Below are 24829 nucleotides of genomic sequence, written 5' to 3'. Positions count from 1 at the left end.
AACGTAAATGCAAGAGAATGTCAAGAGGTGAAATTCGAAGTTGTACTCTCTTTTTACAAAGACAATGTTAATAAATCATGATTATTATGAATTTCATATTCCTTTTTGGATATTAATAAACCAAAACTATGTTATTTATCATAAATTAAGATCCCTTTGCTCAAAGATCGTAGCCTGGGGGACAGTGTGACGTGTGCTTCAGGCAAGACGGGGGCATTTACTTAATACGCATCCCTCCCTCCCTCTCTCTTCACTAACTACGCTAATATCGCATATATTATGATATTCTATAATCATATTAGAGCAAATTTTCTTTGTCTTTAAGTTAGCGAGATGTTTTCCTTGTCTTTTCCTCATTGGCATGATGAAATTCTTGCCGAAACATAGATAAGCATATGTAAAAGCAAGCGAATGTCAGAGGTGAACTCGAATGTGTAGACTAGTTGAAGTCTGTGCTCACACTGATCATGGTTGAACAGTTGAAACTCCCCTCTGCAGCCCACGGAATCTCTACAGATGCCATTTCTCACAATTTCTTTGACAATAATTATCAAAATTTACGATAACAAGAAATATTGAATTTTCTTGTACGGATGAATGTTTTAGGCTTATTGAGTTATGTTTACTAATTACCCTGTAACTACGAAAGTAAGAGGAATTTTGACGAAATACTTCGTATACGTATTCTCAATTGCCATATGAAGCTCCATGAATTTTTTCATGACTTTGCATTTTTCGCCCTATACCCCCATATACGTAAAGGGGTTCCGGCCGTCCCCCTTAACTACTTGTCCGGCAGTTGGCGGTCAGCTCGACTGCGAGGAGAGGAGTCACTTTGCTTTAGTCCCAGGAAACGCAGAGTGAGGGGTGGCATCAGGTGGGACTATGTGTAAAGGACCTCAGGTTTGTATAGTTAGGAAAAATACAATTTCCGACAAATTGTTATTTGTTCCGATACGTACACAAACCCTCGGTCCTTTAACAATAGGAAGACTCACTTCTTGGTGGGTGGAATCTGAGTCTTATGAACAGACGTGTTCGTCCTACCTTGGATTCCCTCCCTGGTCGTAAGAGCAGAGGGAGGGATCCTAGCTTCTGCCTAGCTGATCGGGGTGTGCACCGCAGGATCAATGGTCAGACTTCTGGACCAGATTTATAAGAGGGAGGCAAGTGTACCTCTTATAAATAGCAAATACATAAGAACTAGTTCCTACTTCAAGAGCCAAAGTAAAGTTAAGGGTTTGTCTCTTGTTGGCTTCCACTCTCCCCCTTGTCGGGGAGTGGTGGATAAACACTCCTATCCCTACTAAAAGGGATAGAATGGAGCTCGGTTGTGTAGCTTACCTGCATCAACCTCCTGTTCAGCGTAGTGACGACTGCGGCCCTCTGCCCACAGGTAGAGGAGGAGAATGAAGGAGGAAGAGAAGCCAGTCACACACTCTTTCACTCGCCCATTCATGCAGTCACACAATGATACGATGCTGTTCTGTCTGCTCGGGTGCTGGGTAGACTACACAACTTGTTGAGCAGCCACCACAGGTCCCAAGGAAAAAGTGTCCAAGGACCTGTGGGTATTATCCCGAAGGTAGAATGAAGTGAAGGTGGTCTGGTTGGCCCAAACCCCTGCCTTCAGAACCTGCGCCAGGGAGAAGTTCTTGCGGAACGCAAGGGTTGGACCAATACCTCTGACTTCGTGGGCTCTCAGACGAAGGGTACGGGTGTCGTCACTACCATCAGCCTCGTACGCCCTCCTGATCACCTCACGCAGCCAGAAAGAAAGTGTTCTTGGAAACTTCTTTCTTGGTAATCCCAGTGCTAACGAAGAGGCGTCGACACTCAGGCCTGAGGTGCCGAGTTCTCTTCAGATAGCGCCGTAGCGCCCTCACAGGACAAAGCAGCACCTCATCCGCATCATTATCGGTGAAGTCCTTCAGGGAGGGGATCGTGAAGGACTCGAACCGTTCGTCAGGAACCGAAGGATTCAGAGTCTTTGCTACGAAGTTTGGGACGAAATCGAGCGTCACGGATCCCCATCCCCTGGAATGCTTGACGTCGAAGGAAAGTCCATGAAGTTCCCCTTGAGGGTCAGATCCCTGTCTGCCGACTCTCGGAGTGGGGGCCTGAGTTCCCTGGGTGGGCAAAACCTCTCGAAGCTCTTCATCAGGAGGGAGATGGTGGTACCGTTCTACGTGTGGCTGGCACAGAAGGTTGTGCCGGGGGGAATCTCTCTCGGTGCTTTGGCGAGCAGAGCCAGCAGGTACGGGTACCAAACGGCTTGAGGCCCTATGGGTGCCACCAGGACCATCCGAAGGTTCGCGGTGATCAGCGCCCTGCGAATCAGACAAAACAGGGGAAAGGCATATGCGAAGAGGTTGTCCCATGGGTGTTGAAGAGCGTCCTCTGCAGCTGCCCATGGGTCCGGCACAACCGAGTAGAAAACCTGGAGTTTTCTGTTGTGCCGGGTGGCGAACAGATCCACGACTGGACGCCCCCACAGGTTGAAGAGCCTTTCCACCACGTCTGGATGGAGGGACCACTCGGTTCCTATCACCTGATCCCGACAGCTGAGCTTGTCGGCTACCACATTCCTCTTGCCTGGAATGTAGCAGGCTGACAGCTCTACTGAGTGTGCTATGGCCCACCCGTGCACCTGCAACGTAAACTGGTGCAATGGGAGGGACACTAGGCCCCCCTGCTTGTTGACGTACGCCACTACCGAGGTGTTGTCGCTCATCAACACCACTGGACGTACGCCACTACCGTGGTGTTGTCGCTCATCAACACCACTGAGTGTCCCACCAGACGATCTTGGAACTCTTGGAGAGCGAGGAACACTGCCTTGAGCTCCAGGACGTTGATGTGAAGGTGCTTGTCGTGATGGTCCCACACACCTGCAGTCAGCAAGACGTTGATGTGAAGGTGCTTGTCGTGATGGTCCCACACACCTGCAGCCAGCAACTCCTCCAGGTGTGCGCCCCATCCCTCGGTCGATGCGTCTGAGAACAGCAACATCTTTGGGGGGGGGAGTGCAAAGAGGCACTCCTCTTACGAGGTTCCCGTCGTCCAGCCACCAGGCTAGGTCCTGCCTCACCTCCTCCGTGAGGGGCACGGGGAAGAAAGGAGGGTCTCCTGCCTGTGACCAACACTCCTTTAGTCTCTACTGAAGAAACCGCAGGTGAAGACGCCCGTGAGGGACGAGCTTCTTGAGAGACAGCAGGTGACCGATCACGACCTGCCACTGCTGAGCTGGTTGCTCCTGTAGAGACAGGAACTGTCCTGCTACCTCCCTGAACCTGCTGATCTGCCAATCTACAGGGAAGACTCGTCCTGCTACCGTGTCAATCAGCATGCCCAGGTACTTCATCCTCTGCTTAGGCTCGAGGTCTGACTTCTTGTAATTCACTACAATCCCCAGATCGCGGCAGAATTCGTCAAGATACCTCAGAAGACGTATCCCTACCGGGTGGGCCCAAGCCGACACCAGCGTGAACACTCGCGTGAACACCTGTGGGGTGGTTGAGAAACCGAAACAAAGTGCCCTGAATTGGTACACCATCCCATCGAGGATGAAGCAGAGGTACTTCTTGGAGGATTGATGGATGGGTATCTGGAAATACGCATCCTTCAGATCCACCAAAAGCATGAAGTTGTTCTCCCTGATGGAACTGAGCACTGATCGGGCGGTTTCCATCGTGAACCGAGTCGGTTCAAGGGAGAGAGATCTATCACCAGGTGCCAGCCCCCACCCGAGGACTTCTCCACCAGGAAAAGTCGACTGTAGAAGCCCGGCGACTGATCCCATACGATCTCTACAGCAAGTTTGCTCAGCATGGCTTCTACTTCCTGCCGAAGCGCCACGTCCTTGGTCGAACCAGGAACGTACGTTTGCAGATGGACCGGGTTGGAGGTGAGGGATAGTCGAGACTCGAAGGGTAGTAAATATCCCTCCTGAAGGACGTTCACTATCCAGGTCCCCGCTCCGTAGCGCTGCCATGTTGCCCAATGGCTCGCCAGGCACCCACCCACTTCCGGCAGCAGGTGAGGGGGAACGCCATCCCTAGCGTTTCCCTCCTCTCTTCGACTTCTCCTTCCCAGATCCTCCTCGAGAGAAGGACTGGGAGGAGGGCTGGTTACGGTCACTCCTTACAGTAGAAGTTGAAGGTAGTCTTTCCTCTCGACTTCGACGAGGCGATCATCTTAGCGGCAGAGGAAGCACTAGCTAAACTCTTGGGCTTAGCTGCAGTCGTTCGAGGTTGCCCAGCCACCTTCGAGACTACCTGAGGGACCAGACGGTCATATTCATCATTGCGCCGCTGTTCCACCGCAGCGTCCACCATCTCTCTTGGGAAGAGAGAGAACGAACTCCACACCGGTCCGTTGCGAAGACCCAAGGCCGCCTCACGCCAGCCACCCTGGTCACTTGGGTGAGAACAGCATCTCTACGCCGGAGAACCAGGTTGGCCCACAGGTTAGCTGTCTGGTGGGCCAGGTAGGAGATGGCCTTACCTCCAGACTGGCATAGTCTCACAAAAGCCGGTCCCCTTCAGGAGTGATGTTCCCCAAGGAGGCCGCGGCTTTTGACACTGTAAGGGACCACAGGTCGATCCAGGAGACCGCTTGGAATGCTGCCATAGCGGTAGATTCCAAGGCAAGTGCCTCTTGCTGCGAGAACCAGAGGTTCTCCGACAGGAGCTGCTGCAGAGGCACCCCCGGAGTTAGCCTAGTTAGCTCCGGGTTAACTTGTTTGGGCGGCAGAGGGTCTTCTGAAGGCACGTAGAAACGCCTCTGTCACGGTAGAGGTGGGGGAAGGAGCTTGAAAGACCTACTGGACCGAAGCGAACCCTCCTGTCTGGAGACGAGAGCGTCCACCTGGCTCAGTACGCTGTCAGCCAAGGCTGTTCGCGGCAGACCGCTGTCGTCCTGGGTTCATGTTTGGGTCCCCAGAACGACTCCAATCCCGATGTAGGCTTGGGAGGTGGGAGTGGCAATCCTTCCCCGAGGTCGTTGTGCTGACGAATCAGCGCAATAACCTCCGCAAATGACCTCTGGATCTCAGGAGTGACTGCATCCTGGGAGACGGACCATCAAGCCCGTCCAGCGAGAACGCCTCCCGAGACCCTCCTCCTTCCACAGGAGGAACCACAGCAGACCCCTCATGGTCTCCTCCTGCCACTTGCACATACGATCTGGTCGGTCCTAGGACTGTGCCAGGTTCGTAGGGCGTCGTGGCGGGATCGCGAGGAGCGCGCCCCTCACGATCATTCCTGATCGCCTCGCTCTTCCCGGTGTAGCCCGAGGAAGTTGAAGGGATAGGAGAGGAAGACCTGATGCTCCCCCCGGGCCCACCAGCAGAACCGGTGTGCTGAGGGGGCTGCAGGTGACGATCGAGCTGCAGGCCCGTTCGAGCGGCTGGACCGAGAACAGCAGCGACGGTCACGAGCGTCGGAAGAGCTGCTGCTGGTCCCCCTCTCCGCCCGGTCCCGGTAGGAGCGGCGGTCAGGGGACCTGCAGAGTCCGCTGTCGCGGTGGGAGCGAGGCCTGTCCTCACGGCACGCCACGCCACTTGGACCAGGCGAGGCTGGTTCAGGCGACTGAGGGAACCGCTTCCTCGCCTCAGCCCGCGACCGGTCTGGGACCGTCGCGTCAGCCCTGGGTACCAGCCGATCGCCACGAGAGCGATCGCTGGTCTGGTGGGAGTCACCTGAGCGACCCCCGCCAGTCTTCCGCTCCGTGCCTGGATCCTGGCGCCGAGCAGACTCGGTTGCCTGGGTCTTGCCTGTACAGTCACCCGCAGGTGACCGTACACTCGGTACCTCTCGCAAACGAGAGGCTGAAACGGTACCTGGCACCAAGGCAGAACCTCTGGCGCCAGGCGAGGAGGTACCGGTGTTAGCCGGCGCTCCTCCGGTCCCCATCTTCTTCCTTGCGGAAGGAGAGACGGGCCCTGTTCCCGAAGGAACAGGAGGACCAGCGGAAGTCCCAACCGTCCCACTGGAGTGGGATGGACCCTTAGAAGTCTCAGGACGAGCCTTCTTAGGGGGGGAGGAGGCTACCTTCTTCTTCTTCGGCTGTGGGGCCTTAGAAGTCGAAGGGGAAGCGGCGGCAGACGACGACGACAATGAAGATGAAGACGACACCTTCCTCCTCTTCATCTTCTTCTTCATCAGCTTCCTCAGGACTACCATCAGGTCTTCCATCCAAGACGGAGCCGGGACAGTTGCCGAAGCAATAGGGCCCAACTGCACCTTTCCAGAAGGACCTGGGATGGGTGCAGCAACATCACAGACAGGAACGGCGGCGGCAGGAACTGGTACCGGAACTGGAGTGGCAGCATACTCAGGAACAGGAGGCGGGGCAGGAACCAGCGGCATCCTCTGCACAGGAGGCAGGTCCAAGGGAGAGCTCTTGGGACACCGGAAGTCAGAGGCTGAAGCAAGAGCGGCAAAACCAGGTGGCGGCGTCACAGCGGGCATCATCACCTCCGGCAGCGGCGCCTGCACAGCAGCTGTTGGGGTCACCGTGGCTATGTGCTGGTTGTACACCAGGTGCGGCGGAGCAGCGTAGCCAGACATGGACACCGTCGTGGTTGTCGTCGTGGTCGGGCTGTGGGTTACCGGCATGGCCCCCCTCGCCAGGTGACTCAGCAGCCCCTGGACCGCCAGTGTCCCTTGGAGCCCCAGCGAGTACCATGCCTGTCCGAGATCGTCCCTCGTGGCAAGCAGATCTGAGGAAGGAAAAGTCGGGCGAGTCAGTGGGGGGGGGGGAGGGGAGTTCCCACCCCGAGCGAACGGAAGACCCCGAATACAACTGGATGTCGGGGTACCTCGCCCCACCCTCCACTGATCGAGAGAGAAGGAGTGAGATACCTACCACGAAGGGGAAGGAGCCATACGAGGGAGCTGAGATGGAGGGAAGAAAGAAGAAGACTTGTCCATGACGTGACCAAGGGAGTAGCCGGAGAACCCTCCAATGACTCCTTGGCCGGCTTACGCGGCTTCTTCCTTCCCCCCATAGCGGTCCCACTCCTCCTCCGACCACATAACACATACATCACATGGCTCAGTGCGAGAGCATTTTCGCCCTCGACACCGAGTACAAAATTCATGAGGATCAACCTCTACAGAGGACCGAAAGGCCCCACACTTACGGCCCTCCACACCAGGGCACAATCTGCGGCTGATGGGGGGGCCAGGGGGTCTCTGGCTCTCGGGAATCCATAATCACTTGCAAAATTCACTGAGAATGAAATACAAAACACAGATACGTACTTACGCAGGCTTTGTACATTCACACTGAGTAAAAGAAAAAGAGAAACAGGCTTCACGAAGTGAAGAAAACAGAGCATACGACTGAAGCGGGCAGAGAGGCGAGCAACATGTCCATCCACCAACGCGGCCGAAAGCAAAGTGACTCCTCTCTTCGCAGTCGAGCTGACCGCCAACTGCCGGACAAGTATTTAACTACCGAACCCCCTTGTTTGAAGCTTACGACCGGTTCAACTGCCGCTAAGTACCTTCTTATTGTTAAAGGACCGAGAGTTTGTATACGTATCGGAACAAACTGTGGGTAAGTTGATGAAAATAAGTGAAGGTAACATGAAGTTCTTCCAAACTACATAAAGTTCCTTGCCTTTCCTGCCAAAGCCTTTTGTAAATACAGTAGCTACCATTTGTATCAAATAAATGGATGATATGAAGACACTTCATACGAATTGAAATCCTTATTACATACTTTTAAAAATTCAATAGTCTGCTATTTGCTAGTAAACTGCTTCAAACTTTATTCCAAACTTCGTTGATTAAGAAATCTATAGGGAAGATTAATTCAAAGTTAAGTTTAACTTTGATAGAGAACTGAAGCTTTATGGTTTAACTAGATTTTAATTCTAGATAATTCCAGTCATTTAGTGTCTACAAATTAGTGAAACAAAAGTGTAACTGTTGCAGTTAGACACACTGCTGCACAGTATGTGTTATGATGGTAAAATTACCCAAATAGTACTGGTATGTATGTAGTGGCGAGGCTGCACATATAATTATATCTTCCACCAAGTAACAAAATTATTTGTGTATACACCATGTAACAAAACTATTTGAAGTGAAAATAATCTGCATCAACATTCCTACTGCTACACAGTCTACCTTTTTGGGTACCAAAAACAAGCTTGGATGAGCAAGGAATTGTAAATCACATGCATTAAAAAGTAAAAGCAGTGAAATTTAAGGATTACAATCCTCTTTTATGATTAAAATACCAAATTTGTAACTAATTTGTATTTTTCATAACTAACAAACCTGAGGTCTTAACATTAGGATTTACTAGCGCCAAGCTGGAAACCGGTAGAATTAAAATTACACTTGTGAGATCCAGGGACTAATGGCATCTATACCAGGTCACGGGGCATGTATACCCAGAATACCCACGGCTACCTGTGACCCATCAGTTATATTTCTAACCCAGTTTAGACTGCTAGAGGGGTGGTTCGAGGTGGGCCTTTAACTGTTAAGACCTCAGGTTTGTTAGTTATGAAAAATACAAATTAGTTACAAATTTGGTATTTGTTCATACACGAAACAAACCTTCGGTCTTAACATTAGGATAGACTTACTATTGGAGGGAGGTAAGTCTCTACAACTGACTGGGAGTTTGCCACCTTATCCATTTCCGAATATATAGGGAAATTCTAAGAGAATGGACAATGAACCTAGGACCAAAGATATAAGCGGATCTATTGGTTTCCTCCCACTGGGTGTAGATACCATTCTACTGTTTACTCTTGTCCCTTGCGACTGGATCCACCTTCACCCCTCTTTTCCTTATTATCCAGAGGGGTGTGTTGCTACTGAAAAGTATATCATCAGCTAAGATAGCTTCACAGTATGGCTGACCATCTCACCTGCATCTAGTCCGTTCCAGCACATGACGGTACTCTCCTTCATATTGCCCGTAGTTAAAGGAGTAGGAAGAAAGTAGTAAAGAAAAAAGACCAGTCATCCCATTCATTCTACTTTCATACCTTCATCTTAGACTAGACGCAAAACTGACCCACCGCCAGGGGCACTGGATGAACTATATCACTTGTTGGGCCGCCACCACTGGACCCAAGGAAAAGGTGTCCAAGGATCTATGGGCAACATCTTTCAAATAAAATGAGGTGAAAGTTGTTTGGACGCTTCCACACGCCAGCTTTCAGAATTTTATCCACAGACATGTTCTTCTTAAATGCCAGGGAAGCACTCACACCCCTGATGTCATGAGCTCTAGCTCCCACCTGGCTATCTGACCCTCTGTCTTCTGCAGTATAAGCATCTCTGATCGTCTCCCTTAGCCAAAATGATATTGTATTTTTGGACACTTCCTTCTTGTTCCGTCCTGTACTTACGAACAACCTCTGGCACCCCGGCCTGAGGTGCCTTGTTCTCTTTAAGTACTCCCTTAGTGCCCTGACGGGGCACAGGAGCATTTCAGCTTTGTCGTTGTCTACAAAGTCTGCCAAGGAAGGTATGGTAAAGGAGTCGAATCTGCCGTCTACTATTGTTGGATTTTGGGTCTTTGCCACGAATTCTGGGACAAACTCACACACCATTGATCTCCAACCTCTCGAGTGCTTTATGAGATATGAGAGGCCATGTAGCTCCCCCACCCTTTTGGTTGAAGCCAGGGCCAATAAGAAGACTGTCTTCAGGGTCAGGCTCCTATCCGTGGACTGCCTTAGTGGTTCGTAGGGGGGGTTTTGTCAGACTACTCAGTACCTTGGTCAGATCCCAATCTGGGGCTTTTAGCTCCTTTGGTGGGCATGACTGTTCAAAGCTCCTCATCAGCATGGCCAACTCCCATGAAGACGATATGTCCACTCCTTTCATTCGTAAGACTGAGGCTAGAGCAGCCCTGTACCCCTTCACTGCAGATACAGACATATGTTTTTCTGTTCTGAGATATATCAGAAAGTCTGCTAACTGCTGAATAGTGGTACCGAGTGGAGACACGTTCCCTCTACGACACCAATCACAGTATGCTGACCACTTTCCTTGGTATACTGTCGCAGATGATTTTCTGATATTACCTGCCATCTGAGTTGCTGCTTTCTGCGAAAACCCTCGCTCTCGGAGGAGATACTTGACAGTCTCCACCCGTGAAGCGATAGGGACTTCACCGACTGGTGGTACCTCTCCACGTGAGGCTGACACAGAAGGTTGCTCCATGGAGGTAACTCTCTTGGCACATCTACTAGGAGTTCCAGTAGGTCTGGAAACCACTCTGCTTTCGGCCATAACGGGGCTACCAGGGTCATCTTGAGGTTCTGAGACCGCATTACCCTGTTCGGAACCTGACGGATTAGACAAAATGGAGGAAATGCGTACACGTCCAGATTGTCCCAGGGGTGTTGTAGCGCATCTTCTGCTACTGCCTCTGCGTCCGGGACTACTGAACAATACACTTCCAACTTTTTGTTGTACCTGGTTGCGAATAGGTCTATGATCGGTCCTTCCCACAACATGAGCATCCTGTCCACTACCTGTTGGTGTAGGGACCACTCCGTTCCCAGAATCTGATCCCTGCGGCTCAACTTGTCGGCCACTATGTTTCTTTTTCCCGGAATATACCTGGCCTTGATGTCTACCAGGTTCTCTATAGCCCACTGGTGAAGTTGAACTGTCATCACATGTAACTGCCGAGAAACTAGGCCTCCTTGCTTGTTTATATAAGCTACTACTGTGGTGTTGTCTGACATCAATACCACTGAGTGTCCCTTTACTCTCTCCCTGAATTCTTGTAGAGCCAGGAAAGCTGCTTTCAACTCCAGCACGTTTATATGGAGTTCTCTGTCCTTGCAACTCCATTTTGCTGACACCATCAACTCCTCCATATGGGCTCCCCAGCCTTCTAGTGACGCATCCGAGAACAGCAAGAGGTCTGGGGAGGATTGTTGAAGGGGGACACCCACTGTCAGATTGTCGTCGTCCACCCACCACAGCAAGTCTTTCCTCACTTCTGCCGACAAGGGAATTTGCTCGTACGGGTGATCTACTGTTGGTGACCAAAACTCCTTCATCCTCCATTGTAGGGACCGAAGGGTGTAGCCTTCCTTGTGGTACTAGCTTCTCCAGGGAGGTTAGGATTCCCAGCACCACCTGCCACTGTCTTGCTGGCTGTGTCTGCTTTCCCAGAAAGGCATTCACCACTTGTTTGCATTTCTCTACTCTTTGGTCTGTCGGGAATACTTTGGCTTGTGTTGTGTCTATCACCATTCCCAGATATTCCAAACGTTGACTTGGATCCAGCTGCGACTTCTGCTGATTCACCACAATACCTAGGCTGTGACAAAGCTGCAGGAGGGCCGCCCTGTTCCTGAGTAATTTCTCCCTGGACTTTGCTATCACCAGCCAATCGTCCAGATATCTTATTAGCCTGATCCCTGAGCATGCGCCCACGCCAACACGAGGGTGAACACTCTTGTAAAAACTTGAGGAGACGTTGTCAATCCGAAGCACAGGACCTTGAACTCGAAAGCTTTCCCTGCAAGACTGAAGCAGAGAAATTTCCTTGAAGACTGATGGACTGGTATCTGAAAGTATGCGTCCTTTAGATCGACTGTCAGCATAAAGTCTCCGATTCTGACTGCTTGTAGAACCGTTTTCGGAGTTTCCATCTTGAAACTGGTTTTCCTTATAAACAGATTCAGCGTTGACAGGTCTATTACTGTCCTCCACTCCCCGTTGGCTTTGGGTACCAGGAAAATCCTGCTGTAGAAGCCTTTTGTCGGACTGCATACTTGTTGCACAGCTCCTTTTTCCATCATCTTCTTCACTTCGTCCTGCAGAATAGTGGCCTTCTGAGATTTGTGGGCATAAGTGACGTGGGGTAATGGTTGATCTGTCAGGGGCGGGGTTACCTCGAACGGAATCAAATACCCGATCCTGAGAACATCCACCACCCACTGCTCTGCCCCTAGTTCCTGCCACACCTTCCAGTGATTTGCCAGGCAACCCCCCACTGGTGTGGCCGAGTGATGGGAGGCGCCCATCCTATCTTCTTGAGCCTCTCCCTCTTCCCCTATTGCCCCTTCCTCTGTTGTTTCTATTGTGAAAGGGCCGATGAGTTATCCTCTTTGGGGAAGAGGGTCTTGTGACTCTATTAGGGATGCTATGTCTCACTGTCTTCTTTCGAGGCATCTGCTGTTGTCTTCCCTCCAAAGGAGTAGTTTGACTGTTAAGAGGTTTTCCTAACTGCCTGTTGCACCAACCTATCGTTAGTGTCCATCCTTCTTCTATCTATCGCCTCTTCCAGTATGACCTCTGGCAACAGTAGTTGCGATTCCAAGATATCCCCATTCCTCATTGCTAACAGGGAATCCAAATCCACATTGCGGCTTAGTCCAGCCAATGCTGCATCTCTCCTCATTAGCAGGATATTTGCCCAAACATTGGCACTTACGTTTGTCAGGTACGCAATCGCCTTGGACCCTGACTGTAGTAATCTAATGAACAATGGTTCATCCACTACTTTCCTTGTTGCTTCCGAGGATGCAATTTTCGCCACTGCTGTTGACCAAAGGTCTAACCAGGACGCAGCCTGAAAGACAGAAGAAGCTGTTGCTTCTAACGTAGCAGCCTCTTGGTACGTCATCGAAGGGCACTCCATTTTAACCTGATCCAAGGTTAATCCAGGCCTTAACCTTACAACATTAGGGTTCATTTGTCTAGACAGCAAAGGGACCTTCGGTGTCGTATAATATTTCCTTTGCTTTATCATTGGAGGGGGAATAAATTTAAATGATCTATTAGATCTTAAGGAATTATCCCTCCCTGCAATCTTTGCGTTTACGTGTTGCAAGACCGATTCCGCATGACTCGAACAAGGCAATTCATACGACACCTTGGTATCCCTCTTTAGTCCAAACGCCATGTCAATTCCAGGAGGAAGCATACTGGCCGGTGTTTCTGTCTTCTCCGAAAGGCTATTGAATTGACGAATCAAATCAATAACCTCTGCATACGAGGCCAGAAACTCTTGGTTTTCTCCTTCCTCCGGCTCTAGTGTACCACTCTCCATCACGAGAGATGTTGTCTCGCCTCTATCTTCTGACAGACGGCCCGGAATTCCACGGCCGCCTGCCCCTACGGCCGCGGTCTCTTTGATCTTTGCTGGCCGCTGTTGGCTCGATCCCAGATAGTCAGCAGGGGAACGAGAACGTCTCACTCTTTCTCTGCTCACGGATCTAGAGCGAGAATCTCGTCTAGATCTCCAAGATGAAGGCTCCCTTAAGACAGAGGTAAGTTCGTCTCTATTAGCATTGGCATCGTTTTCGAGCGTCGGCGAGCCCGGCCTCGGCCTTCTATCCAGACGGACACTGCCTTCCACGAACGTATCCGCCGAGGTTGCCAACTCTCTATTTTTCGTACTTTTAATAGGAGCCTTATCGTCCTTCGTACGTATTTTGAACGGCCTTACGGGCGAAACTGGGACCTGCATTCCATCCTCTGCTGCACCTTTCGCCGCCAACGTCGATTTTACCAGAGGTATCGCAGTTTTTGCGATCCGAACTGGCAACTCCGCCTCGGCCGCTAGCTCGCCGGCCGTCACCTCTCTCGCTTGTTCAGACTCTTGCGAACGGCTTCGTCTGCCAACCTTGTGCTTAACAGCCACTGATTTTCCGACCTTCTTGCTGACTTGGAAATGACAGTCTTGGTCCGAAGAAGAGGAAGAATTGATTCTTCTCCTCTTGGCCCGAGGATCCGCTAGGAACTCCCGAATCCTCCTCCAACGCTTGACTGGCGCTCGCCGTGACGTTATCGGACTTAGCGATGACGCCGAACTAGAGGAAGAAGACGAAGAAGGCGAATCACACTTTTTCTTTTTGTCTCTCTTATTCATTCTCTCCTCTATATCCTGTAATTTCTGCATTACAGTTTGCATTGACGGGTCAGAAGGCGTATTAGCGTCTGGGTGCATCGAAAAAGGCCGAGAATCGGTCTGTGACGTCATCACGCCTGCCATCTCAGAGTGTGACGTATGTTGTGACGTCATCCCTCTCGTAGGGAGAGACTGAGAGGTTTCTGCTGGCAACCGCACGTTTGCTGCCCAACTACCTCCCACGTTCTGCATCGCTGTAAATACTGAGTGGGATGGTGAAGCAGCGGCATTAATTCCCATAAATTGCAAGCCCGGGGGATGAGGAACATTCAGCGCTGCCGGACCCTGCTGGAACCGTGACGTCATATAATGCGCAAGCAGACCATCCAAGGTTGGTACGCCTGGTAGGCCTAGCGCTGACCACGTACCATCTAACCTATGCGCTTGAGTAGCAGGAGCCTGGAACAAAGATGGCGGATCTCCCCCTCTACTTGCTGGGAACAAAGGAGAGTGCAAATTATTCATAAAATTACCCAAGGCCCCTCCTGACGTTTCCGATACAGAACCGCTAGGAGAAACCGAAGGGGTATGAGACAATTCAAAAGCAGGTGGAGAAACATATGGAGCAGCCTGGTTTATTACCGATACAAAAGAAGCCGGTAAGGTTTGGTCATCCAAAGATGGCGTCACCCCCTTTCTTTTGTATTGGCTTTTCCCATAGAACTTCTTCCACTGTTCCACCGACCAACCGCGACAAACAGAACACGGATTAGTAACCGTACATACGTTTTCCCTGCACCTACTACACGTTGGATGAGGATCCGTCGACACCGAAGTTAGGAACCTAGAACAAGGGAAGCCACTGACTCCTGGGCATTTCCTTTGTCTCCTCTCCGAAGCGGTAGACGATCCCGATGTTGAGGCAAAATTCTCCATCATACCACGTATCCACTCTTACCACACACTGATCACACTTGGAGAAAGAAAAGGAATGAAAAATAAAAAATGAAATGGATAAAGAACGGGCAAACTGAAAAACCGGCTTTAAATGAGATAGACAGTAACACGTCTTATCTTAAAGGCGGTAGGAAAATAACTGATGGGTCACAGGTAGCCGTGGGCATTCTGGGTATACATGCCCCGTGACCTGGTATAGATGCCATTAGTCCCTGGATCTCACAAGTGTAATTTTAATTCTACCGGTTTCCAGCTTGGCGCTAGTAAATCCTAATGTTAAGACCGAAGGTTTGTTTCGTGTATGAACAAAGCAAGGAAATTTATGGACTAGAAGCAACCTTCCTTTCCACATGATTAAAAGCAGGGAAATTTATAGACTCCAATCCTCCTCTTCATGTGATTAAAAGCAGGGAAATTATGGACTACAATCCTTCTCTTCATGCGAAACAGCAACATAATACAGATTACGTACGTGCATCAGGGAAGGTTGAGCCCTTATGAAAGCTTTACTCACTACTTGGTCCTAGGTTTAGTTCTATAAACATTTGTAATTTCCTTGACTGTTTATAATAAAGTGTCATACTTGACTGATGCATTCTGCATTAATAAAAGTAACATCTTTATAGTTTCCTAGCATTTCCCCACTACTATACTTTTCAAAACTGATATGAAAAACAGATACCTGAGAGAGAGAGATTACTGACTAGAATTCTTCAGCACATTGGGATTTTATGGGTGTTCCAAAATTTGTCTGTGGCAAAGCACACTGATTCTGACAGCAATTTCATTTCAATGTTTGCTGCTAATTTATTTTTCAGAGTACTATAAAGCCCAATTGGGTGTATATTAAAAATGGAAAAATAAAATCAAGATAAACTGAAGTTCAACAAAAATTTTAGACAATTTCTTCTACATCTCAAGGGCTGGGAACTAGATGATGTCATCAGGATCTCAAAAGAGTTTGGAAATTATCAAGGTTATTATATATTTTGAAGTTGTTCAATGAACTTGCATTATAATTATGATTAGTGATAAAGATGATGATGATAAAAGATAATGGAATGCAAAAGATGAACGACGATGAAAAACAACAAGATTGAAGAGTAATTGATGCATTTCTGTAACAACATCAAATGATGAAAAAAAAGCTTTTGGCGGTGGAGACATGGGTTATATATAAGGTCTTACTTGTTATTTTGTTGGTTGTCTAGGTTACAGTTACTAAGGTTTGTAACTCATATTGACACAAAAGCTTGTCTTCACCATTTACATTTCCCTCTACAGACTACACCCAGATTACATTATGCAAAAGACTATTTACACTAAATCTGTTACAAACTTAAGGCAAAGCATAAGACTGGAAGAACTTTTCTCATGAATCTGACAATTGACCTCTGCATTAGCACTGCATGCACAAACACTGAAAGCAAGTTAGTTTCTAGCATATACTACAACATGCTACAAAAAAATTTAATGCCTACTCATTTGATGGGACAATCCAGGACAAGATCTCATTCCTGTCGAGAATTCCATTTCTATCTACATCATGATCATTGTCAAACTTGTCTTTCTCTGTTAACAGCCATTCACGATCCTGCTCCTTTCCTGTTAATAACTTATATTATTACTACATTGTACAGTATCTAATATCAAAACCTGAAATGCAAATGGTAAATCATTGGAGACAAAAAATACTTCAAGAAAAATTAAAAATACCTCTCATTAAATAACACATCTGATTCATTTTTAACCCTAGTAAACAATATAGATATATTAATTACACCTGCTTCTGTCAATGTCAAGAAATTTCCTAAAACTGAGCAACGAGAGCATCCAGATCTTTTAACAGCCCATCACACACAAATATATAAAGATACAGTAAATAAACCCATAGCTTACTAATTAATAAAATGAACAATGAACCCTGAAAAGAAAGAATGTATTAACAAGAGTCTAGACCTTAAAGATCATTTATGATACTTCCTGGATTTGCCAATTTCTGAGGGCAAAGACCTTGTGCCGAGATCAATTTTAACAATCACAGTTTCGTGTTGAAACTTAAGGAGGGATTAACCCCTTGGCCATTCCTGTCTGTTTATTTCAAGAGGACATCTACATTATGGGCAACTGAAAGTAGCAAATATACTCAACCCGGACTTTTGGCAGCATTTAAATCGACCCTAAGGTTTAAGACTTTTCTCCTGTTATAACATACTCATACTGTACTTTAATTAACTATAGTTGAGCCAAACAAAAGTAGCGCATAAGAGCCTGAATGTATCATTCGAACTCTAAAGATTTTGGTCATTTTACCTGATGTGTGCGGTTTAGAGAAGTCCTGAAATCGAAGATGGATAAAGGTCTTATGGCCTATCCACACTAGCCGGTATACCTGTCAGGCACTTCCAGCTGTTTATATTTTCTCTTGCTTCTGAAGCAGTTACCAAACAATCTCATTGTTCTCACTCCATACTCTGTGGACAGGGCCTTGAAGGTGGGAGGGACATCCTTTTTTTTTTTTTTTTTTTTTCTTAAGTGGTCGGTGGAAAACAAATAGGAACCAAGGAAGAATTATGATCCCAGGTCAATCAGAGCATGAATAGATTATTGAAAGAGAAAAGAAATAAATAAGAGTTAAAAGGTTAAGATTTAGAGGTCAACCCATCTCAGACAAGAAACAGGATTAAATGACTGTTTATAACCCCTTGTGGGGCTTCTTTTATAAGACAATCGTAAATGTTACCAAGTTATACATGTTTTTTCTGATAAATAATTTTATTTTATTTTGTAAAATTATAATTACAGCTCTCGCATAACATCTAAACAGGTAAGAAATTAAATCAGTAACAAATTCTGAGCATATTTGTTGTAAAATAATTACGTAAATTTACCGAGAATAGAGATGCAGAAAGTTTTTTGGATTTGTACGTTTTTTGTAATATTTCTTAGCAAAATTACATTTACAACCGAGATACTATCGTAAAAGACAATGCAAGACAGAGACGCAGTACATTCTCCCTTGAAGTCAGAGGCAGAACTGAAGTCCTGAGATGCCATATTCATGAGTTTAGCCAGTGTAAAAGTTGCTAGTATTAGTGAATTTATGGGCTATAGAAGTATTGGCGCCTCTTTCCCGTCGATTCCTTCCAAATCGATGGCACTTAATATTGCTTCTCACTAGGATCAATCTGTCCACCATCCAAAACCTGTTATTACTACTCCTCAGAGCCTATCCGTCCATTAAGGGTTAAAATCTTATCTGTAACAATTAAGATTTCAGTGTGACTTGATCACTTAACCAATTTGAATTTCTATAATCTCCTAAAGCTCACCAGCAAGGCCTCTTCTAATATAAGGGGAAGAAATTGAAGCAACAAATTAGCTGGTCACACCTAAATGTTGATAGCTACAGCCAATACAACCTTCGTTACACTGACAAAGGTCAATTAAGTACCTGAGCTGATAAGTAAGGGATAATATGAATTACTGTACTCACTCCCATTTAACAAACAAGATGGTCAGAAAGAACAAATGCCTCTTCACATAGAACTAATCATGATGCCTCACTGATCATGAATATAATAGTGTAGTCATGCATTTGCCATGACCCCAATTACTCTCCCTCCAACAGATATCACTCAAAATGACCAATCTCAAACAGCCTTCTGAACAATGAAGTCACAACTAAAGATTAACGAAGATGTTCCCTAAATGCTTACTACTGCAAAGCAAGTTTCAGATTTCAAAGGTACCTTAACATATAAGCCTTCAAGAAAACAATACAGTGGGGAAAAGTTATGAAAATAAAAAATAGAAGTTTCCCATTGCTTGATTATCTGCAGTATATTGATCAGAAAAGTTGAAAAAAAAAGTGAAAAATGAGGACTAACAGGAGTAGCAACAAACAACTGCTGTTCAGAAGCCAACCTAAAGAAAAATGTAGTGAGAGACGGGTTGCAACTGTCAGTCAATAATGCCATATTTGTAATTCCAAACAAATGTATGAAATCTACCTTCATTGTCTTCAGCAGACAAAACCTATCTAAGACCAAACCAATGTATTTAAAGTCTCATTCACTATGAAAATAGAGAAAAGTATCCATGAAATTCTTTTCCTTCATCATCCTCTTCCCAGCTTTAACCCATTTTTATATGGCTGTTATAAATGAGTCATCTCCATCGATTTCTGTCCTGTGCATCGTTCTCGTTGATATCTTTCCATAACTTATCTTCCCCTACACAATCACGCCATCTCTTTCTTTGTATTCCCTTCTTCCTTCTACACCGCACTTCCATTTCCATCATATGTCTCCCAACATGATGTTCCTTTCTTCGTAACAGGTGTCCATACCATCGAAGCCTTCCCTCCTGTATTTTCTTTAATATTTCAACCACCTTTGTCAATCCTCTTATATACTCATTTCTAATCCTATCTTCCCTTGTTACTCCCGGCATCCATCTCAACACTCATTTCTCCTACATCCATCTTCTTCTCCTCTGTTTTCCTCATACTTGCTGTTTCTGTTCCATATAACATTGCTGGTCTGGCCACCATCCTATGAAACTTTCCCTTCAATTTCAGAGGAACCTTCTTGTTACAGAGGATCCCTGATGCAGACCTCCACTTATTCCATCCTGCCTGAATTCGATGTCTCACCGCTCAGTCCATGCTTCCACTATCCTCTAATATGGACCCCAACTACTTGAACTTCTGTACTCTCTCTTTCTTCCCCACCCAATCTTATGCTATTTTCACCATCCTCAGTAATACTGGAACTAATATATTCAGTTTTTTATCTGCTTATTCTCATTCCTCTTTCTCCTCCAGTGCTGCTCTCCACCCCTCCAACCTCCCCTCCAACTCCTCCCTCCCCTATGAACACAACACAATGTCGTCTGCATATAATATGCACCATGGCACTGCTTCTCTAACATCCTTGGTCATTACATCCATCACGATGCTGAAGATGAATGGGCTAAGTGCTGACCCCTGATGTAATCCAACTCCTATCTCCAATCCGTCTGTCTCTCCAACACTGTTTCTCACTCTAGTCTACACATTCCTGTGCATCTCCTGAATAATTCGGACATACTTTTCTGGCACCATCTTCTCCCTCAAACATCTCCATATTTCTTGCCTTGGTACTCTGACATAAGCCTTTTCAAGGTCTATGAATACCAGATGCAGGTCTCGTTTTTCTCTGAATTTCCCATCAGCTGCCTCATGCAAAATATTCCATCCGTTGTGCCGCTTCCCTCCATAAACCCTGACTGTTCCTTCCTTATTCTCACTTCTCTCAGCTATTCTTTCCAAAATCTTCAACGTGAGAGACATTAGTTTGATACCTCTATAATTACTGCATTCCTGGACATCACCTTTACCTTTAAATATAAGTACCAATATGCTTTCCCACCATTCTTCTGGTATCTTTTCCTGTTCGAATAATTTTACCATCAGATCATACAAAACGTCTACCCATTCCTCTCCTAAGGCTTTCCAAACTTCAACTGGGATTAAGTCAGGTCCTGTTGCCTTCCCATTCCTCATTCTTTTTAAGGCTCGTAGCACTTCACCCCTAGAGATCCCCATTACCATTCCCATGTTTACTTGTCCATCCTCTCTTACAATCTTTCATTTTCTTCATATAGCAGTTGCTCAAAATACTCTTTGCATCTTTTCAGGATGTCTTCCTCCTTTTTTTATGACCGTACCATTTCCTATCTTTCAATTGCTTAAAATGAGTGGTGTCCTTTGTTCTTTTATTTCTTACTTTTGACAGTTTGAACAGCTTACTCAAACCTTCCTTGGTTTCCAGTTCATTATAAACCTCTTCATATGCCCTTGCCTTAGCTTGAGCTGCCACCCTTGTTACTTCTTTGTTTCTCTCTCTTAATCTTTCTCTGTCCTCCTCCTGCTGTGACTCTTCAAATCTCTTCTTTGCCTCCCTATTACCCTTCACCACTTCCCACACCTCCTTCCCCCAACCACCAGCTTTCCTTTTCCTCCAATACTATTCCAGAGGTTTCCCCTAGTATCTCCTTTCCATGTCTTCTAATTACTGATGCATTCTGCCCCCGCCATTCTCCAACATCTTCAATTCCCAGATCAACCTCTCCCAGCACTCTTCTCCTAAACTCTCTCTTCTTATCATTTCCCTTCCCTAACAATTTATACTACCCAATTTTCTTAAAATGAGAGAAAAACAGAGCAAATAGTGTCATAATTGCTGATAAACATGGTATGTACTTTATTTATTTTACTACTGTTTGTCCACAACACAGTATGTATCCTCAAAGTATGAAATGCCTGTTAAAATGATATTGTTATAATACAATAAAGTTTCATACATACTTACCTGGCAGATATATACGATTAATGGCCCACCCAGCCTCCCCGCAGGAGACAGGTGGAAGAGAGAAAATATGATAGAAAACGGGAATGGTTCCTAGTCCTGCCGCCCAGGGCAGGCAGGTAGATCACCTGACCTACCGGTAGCGAGTGGCGCGAAATTTGAATTTCTGTCGGGGACGACGGAGTCTTAGCTATGTATATATCTGCCAGGTAAGTATGTATGAAACTTTATTGTATTATAACAATATCATTTTCATACAATGAACTTACCTGTCAGATATATACATAGCTGATTGGCACCCTTTGGTGGAGGGTCAGAGACAGCTAATATGGAATAGACAGGTAAACAACATATGTTGTAGGTATAAAAGAAAAAACCTTGGTTCCTACCTGATAGGTGGTAGACTTCGTGGCTGTAGCCCGGTAGTCTGCATCACCTCAAGACTTTAGCGAGATATTAGATCTATGGCTAGAGTTCTTGTGGGTCTGTCGATGGGTATAAGAACCGCTTACTCGGCAGAGCCTAAAAGGACTTTGTCAATGGGTACTGGACCACTTCTATGACAACACACCTTGTGAAGGAGCATAACCAATCCCAACCACCTGATCCTAACCACCATGTTAGTATATAGAATTGTTCTGAGTTATCCCGAACTCATTGCAAACAACCAATAACTCGAAACGAAAAACTCATTCATACAAAAATTCTCAAAAAAAATTTTATTACTCCCCTAAAAGATATCACAAGAGTTCCTTACTGAACAACAGTGACTGGCCGCCAGTGCCGCACCGAGCCCTCTTTGTCAGCAGAAATCTAGAACATATCTAGTAGAAGGTATGTACAAATTAAGGATTGGTGTTTGCTTCCCCGTACCCAGTATTGTATCCGCCGATACAAAAGGTCCCAGAGAAAAAACATTTCTCGTAGGTCACGCGAACGTCTTTAAGATATTGAGATGCAAAAACTGAATTGCACCTCCAATATGTCGTGTCAATGATTTTCTTTAACGACATATTCTTCTGAAAAGAGAGAGACGTCGCCACTGCTCTAACTTCATGGGCTTTAACTCTTAAAAGCGGAAAAGAGTCGTCAGGACAGAACTTGTGAGCATCTGTAATGACGCTCCTAATGAAGAAAGCTAATGCGTTCTTAGACATGATTCTTGTGGGGTCCTTAATCGAACACCAAAAGACTTTGTCTAGAGCCTCCCATTTGTTTCTTTCTTTGTAAGAAGAACTTCAAGGCTCTTACCGGGCAAAGAGACCTCTCTGTTTCTCTCCCTACTAGACTCGATAAGCCTTTGATCTCGAATCTCTTGGGCCAGGGATTCGATGGATTTTCATTCTTCGCTAGAAAAAGAGTTCTAAATAAACAGCAAAAGGCCGAGTCTTTGTTAAAGCCGACTTCATCTTCTGGGGCATGAAGTTCGCCAACATCTTTGGCTGTCGCCAAAGATAGGAGAAACAAGCATTTTCTTGTTATATCCCTGAACGAAGCTACGTGGGGAGGCTCAAATCTGTCAGACGAAAGGAACTTGAGAACTACGTCCAGGTTCCAGCTGGGAGGAGTTAGTTCCTTCGATTTTGTCGTTTCAAACGATCTAATCAAGTCGTGCAGATCTTTATTCTCAGCAATGTCTAGGCCTCTTGTTTCTAAATACTGCCGAAAGCATGCTCCTGTATCCTTTGATCGTCGATACAGACAAATGAGAGACCTCTCTCAAGAACAAAAGGAAATCAGCGATCTCGGTTATAGAGGTACTGGAGGAGGACAACTTCTTAGACTTACACCACCTTCTGAATACCTCCCACTTCGACTGATAGACTCGTCTAGTGGAAGCTCTGCGGGCTCTAGCGATAGCGCTTGCAGCTTCGCGAGAAAACCCCCTCGCTCTGACAAGTCTTTCGATAGTCGAAAGGCAGTCAGAGCGAGAGCGGGGAGGTTTTTTTGATGAAATGGTCTCGAAGTGTGGCTGTCTGAGAAGATCCATCCTTTTTGGAAGGGATCTTGGGAAGTCTACTGTCCACTCCAGCACCTCTGCAAACCAATCTTGTGCTGGCCAAAACGGGGCTATCAGGGTCATCCTTGTCCCGTTGGACGCTACGAACTTTCTCAACACTTGTCCCAGGATTTTGAAAGGGGGGAAAGCGTACACGTCCACATGAGACCAGTCCAGCAGGAAGGCGTCGACCACGAGAGCTCTTGGGTCTTCCACCACTGAACAAAAGACTTCCAGCCTTTTGGAAAGGAATGTGGCGAACAGATCTACGTGAGGAGTGCCCCAAAGATCCCAAAGACTCTGACACACCTCTGAATGAAGAGTCCATTCTGTGAAGGACCTGGCTTCTCCTGCTCAGTCCTGTCCGCCCTGACGTTTCTCGTCCCCTGAACAAATCTTGTCAGGAGGGAGATGTTTCTTTGTGAGGCCCAAATTAGCAGATCTCTTGCTATCTCGTAAAGCGACACTGAGTGCGTTCCTCCTTGCTTCCGAATGTAGGACAGGGCTGTAGTGTTGTCCACATTCACTTGGACCACACTGTTCGTCACAAAGGGTTCGAAGAACTTTAGCGCCAAGTGAACTGCTAGAAGTTCTTTGCAATTTATGTGCCAGGACACCTGTGCTGCCTTCCAGGTGCCTGACACTTCTCTCGGTCCTAGTGTTGCTCCCCAACCCTTCTCCGATGCGTCGGAATACAACACTCGCTTGGGTTCGGAACTTCCAGAGAAATTCCCTTGTTCTCTTTTAGAGGGGACAACCACCATTGCAGGTGTGGTTTCATCTCCATTGGAAGGAGAAAATCTGTCGGAGAGAAGTCCCGTCTTCCAGTTCCAAGATCTCCTTAGGAAAAACTGAAGAGGGCGAAGATGTAGTCTTCCTAGAGGAAAAGAACTGTTCGAGCGAGGAAAGGGAGTGCCACTAGCAGGGCATTAACCATTCCCTCGCCGAAGTCCGTTCTTTCCCTAAGAAGAGAGAGACTTTTTCCAAGCCTTCTCACGATTCTCTCTTGCGAAGGAAATACTCGAAAACCCCGAGAATCCATCTGAATCCCCAGATAGACCAAGTTCTGTCTGGGAATCAGCTGTGACTTCTCGAGGTTCACGAGTAGTCCCAACGCCTTTATCAGGTCTAGGCTCAAAGAAAGGTCCTCCAAACACTCTCTCTCTGTTCTGGCCCTGATGAGCCAATCGTCCAAATATAGAGAGATGTTGACGCCTTTGAGGTGAAGAAACCTCGCCACATTCCTCATCAGGTTTGTGAAGACCTGAGGAGCTGTGGACAGGCCGAAACACAAGGCCCTGAACTGAAAGATCCTTCCCCCCGTCATGAAACGGAGGTACTTCTTCGACGAAGGGTGAATCGGGACATGAAAATAGGCGTCCTGGAGATCCAGCGACACCATCCAATCTCCTGACGTAAAGCCAGCCAGGACTGAGGCCGAAGTCTCCATAGAGAACTTCTCCTTTAGAACGAACTTGTTCAGAGCGCTGACATCTAGAACTGGTCTCCAGCCCCCCGAGGCTTTCGCAACCAGGAAAAGCGATTGTAAAACCAAAACCCCGGAGAGTTTTGCTCTAGAACCAATTCTCCTAGCTCTTTTGTCCACCATTTTGATTCACCATCAGACGAAGAGTATCCCTCAGTACAGGGTCCCTGTATCTGGCTG

At 46.9% G+C, this 24829-nt stretch overlaps 1 protein-coding gene across 7 annotated transcripts in view; it reads right to left on the bottom strand.

Annotated features, from left to right (window-relative positions):
* Positions 1–24829, bottom strand: part of LOC135226162 (reticulocalbin-2-like) — a 93704-nt gene that overhangs the window by 9699 nt on the left and 59176 nt on the right. For 2 of the 7 annotated variants that reach the window (XR_010317180.1, XM_064265638.1), the window contains one exon: positions 16293–16416. The exons of the other annotated variants lie outside the window; for them this stretch is intronic. Coding sequence is in view for 1 of the 2 variants with exons in the window: in XM_064265638.1 (XP_064121708.1) it covers positions 16293–16416 (124 nt within the window). In the remaining variant the exon portion in view is untranslated. The remainder of the gene's footprint in view (positions 1–16292; positions 16417–24829) is intronic. 7 annotated transcript variants of the gene reach the window in all.

Source organism: Macrobrachium nipponense, chromosome 20 (genome assembly GCF_015104395.2).
Source record: "Macrobrachium nipponense isolate FS-2020 chromosome 20, ASM1510439v2, whole genome shotgun sequence".
In the NCBI taxonomy this organism is placed as follows: Eukaryota; Metazoa; Arthropoda; class Malacostraca; order Decapoda; family Palaemonidae; genus Macrobrachium; species Macrobrachium nipponense.
The sequence above is the reverse complement of the archived record's forward strand: the minus strand, read 5'-3'. Positions and strand labels throughout refer to the sequence as shown.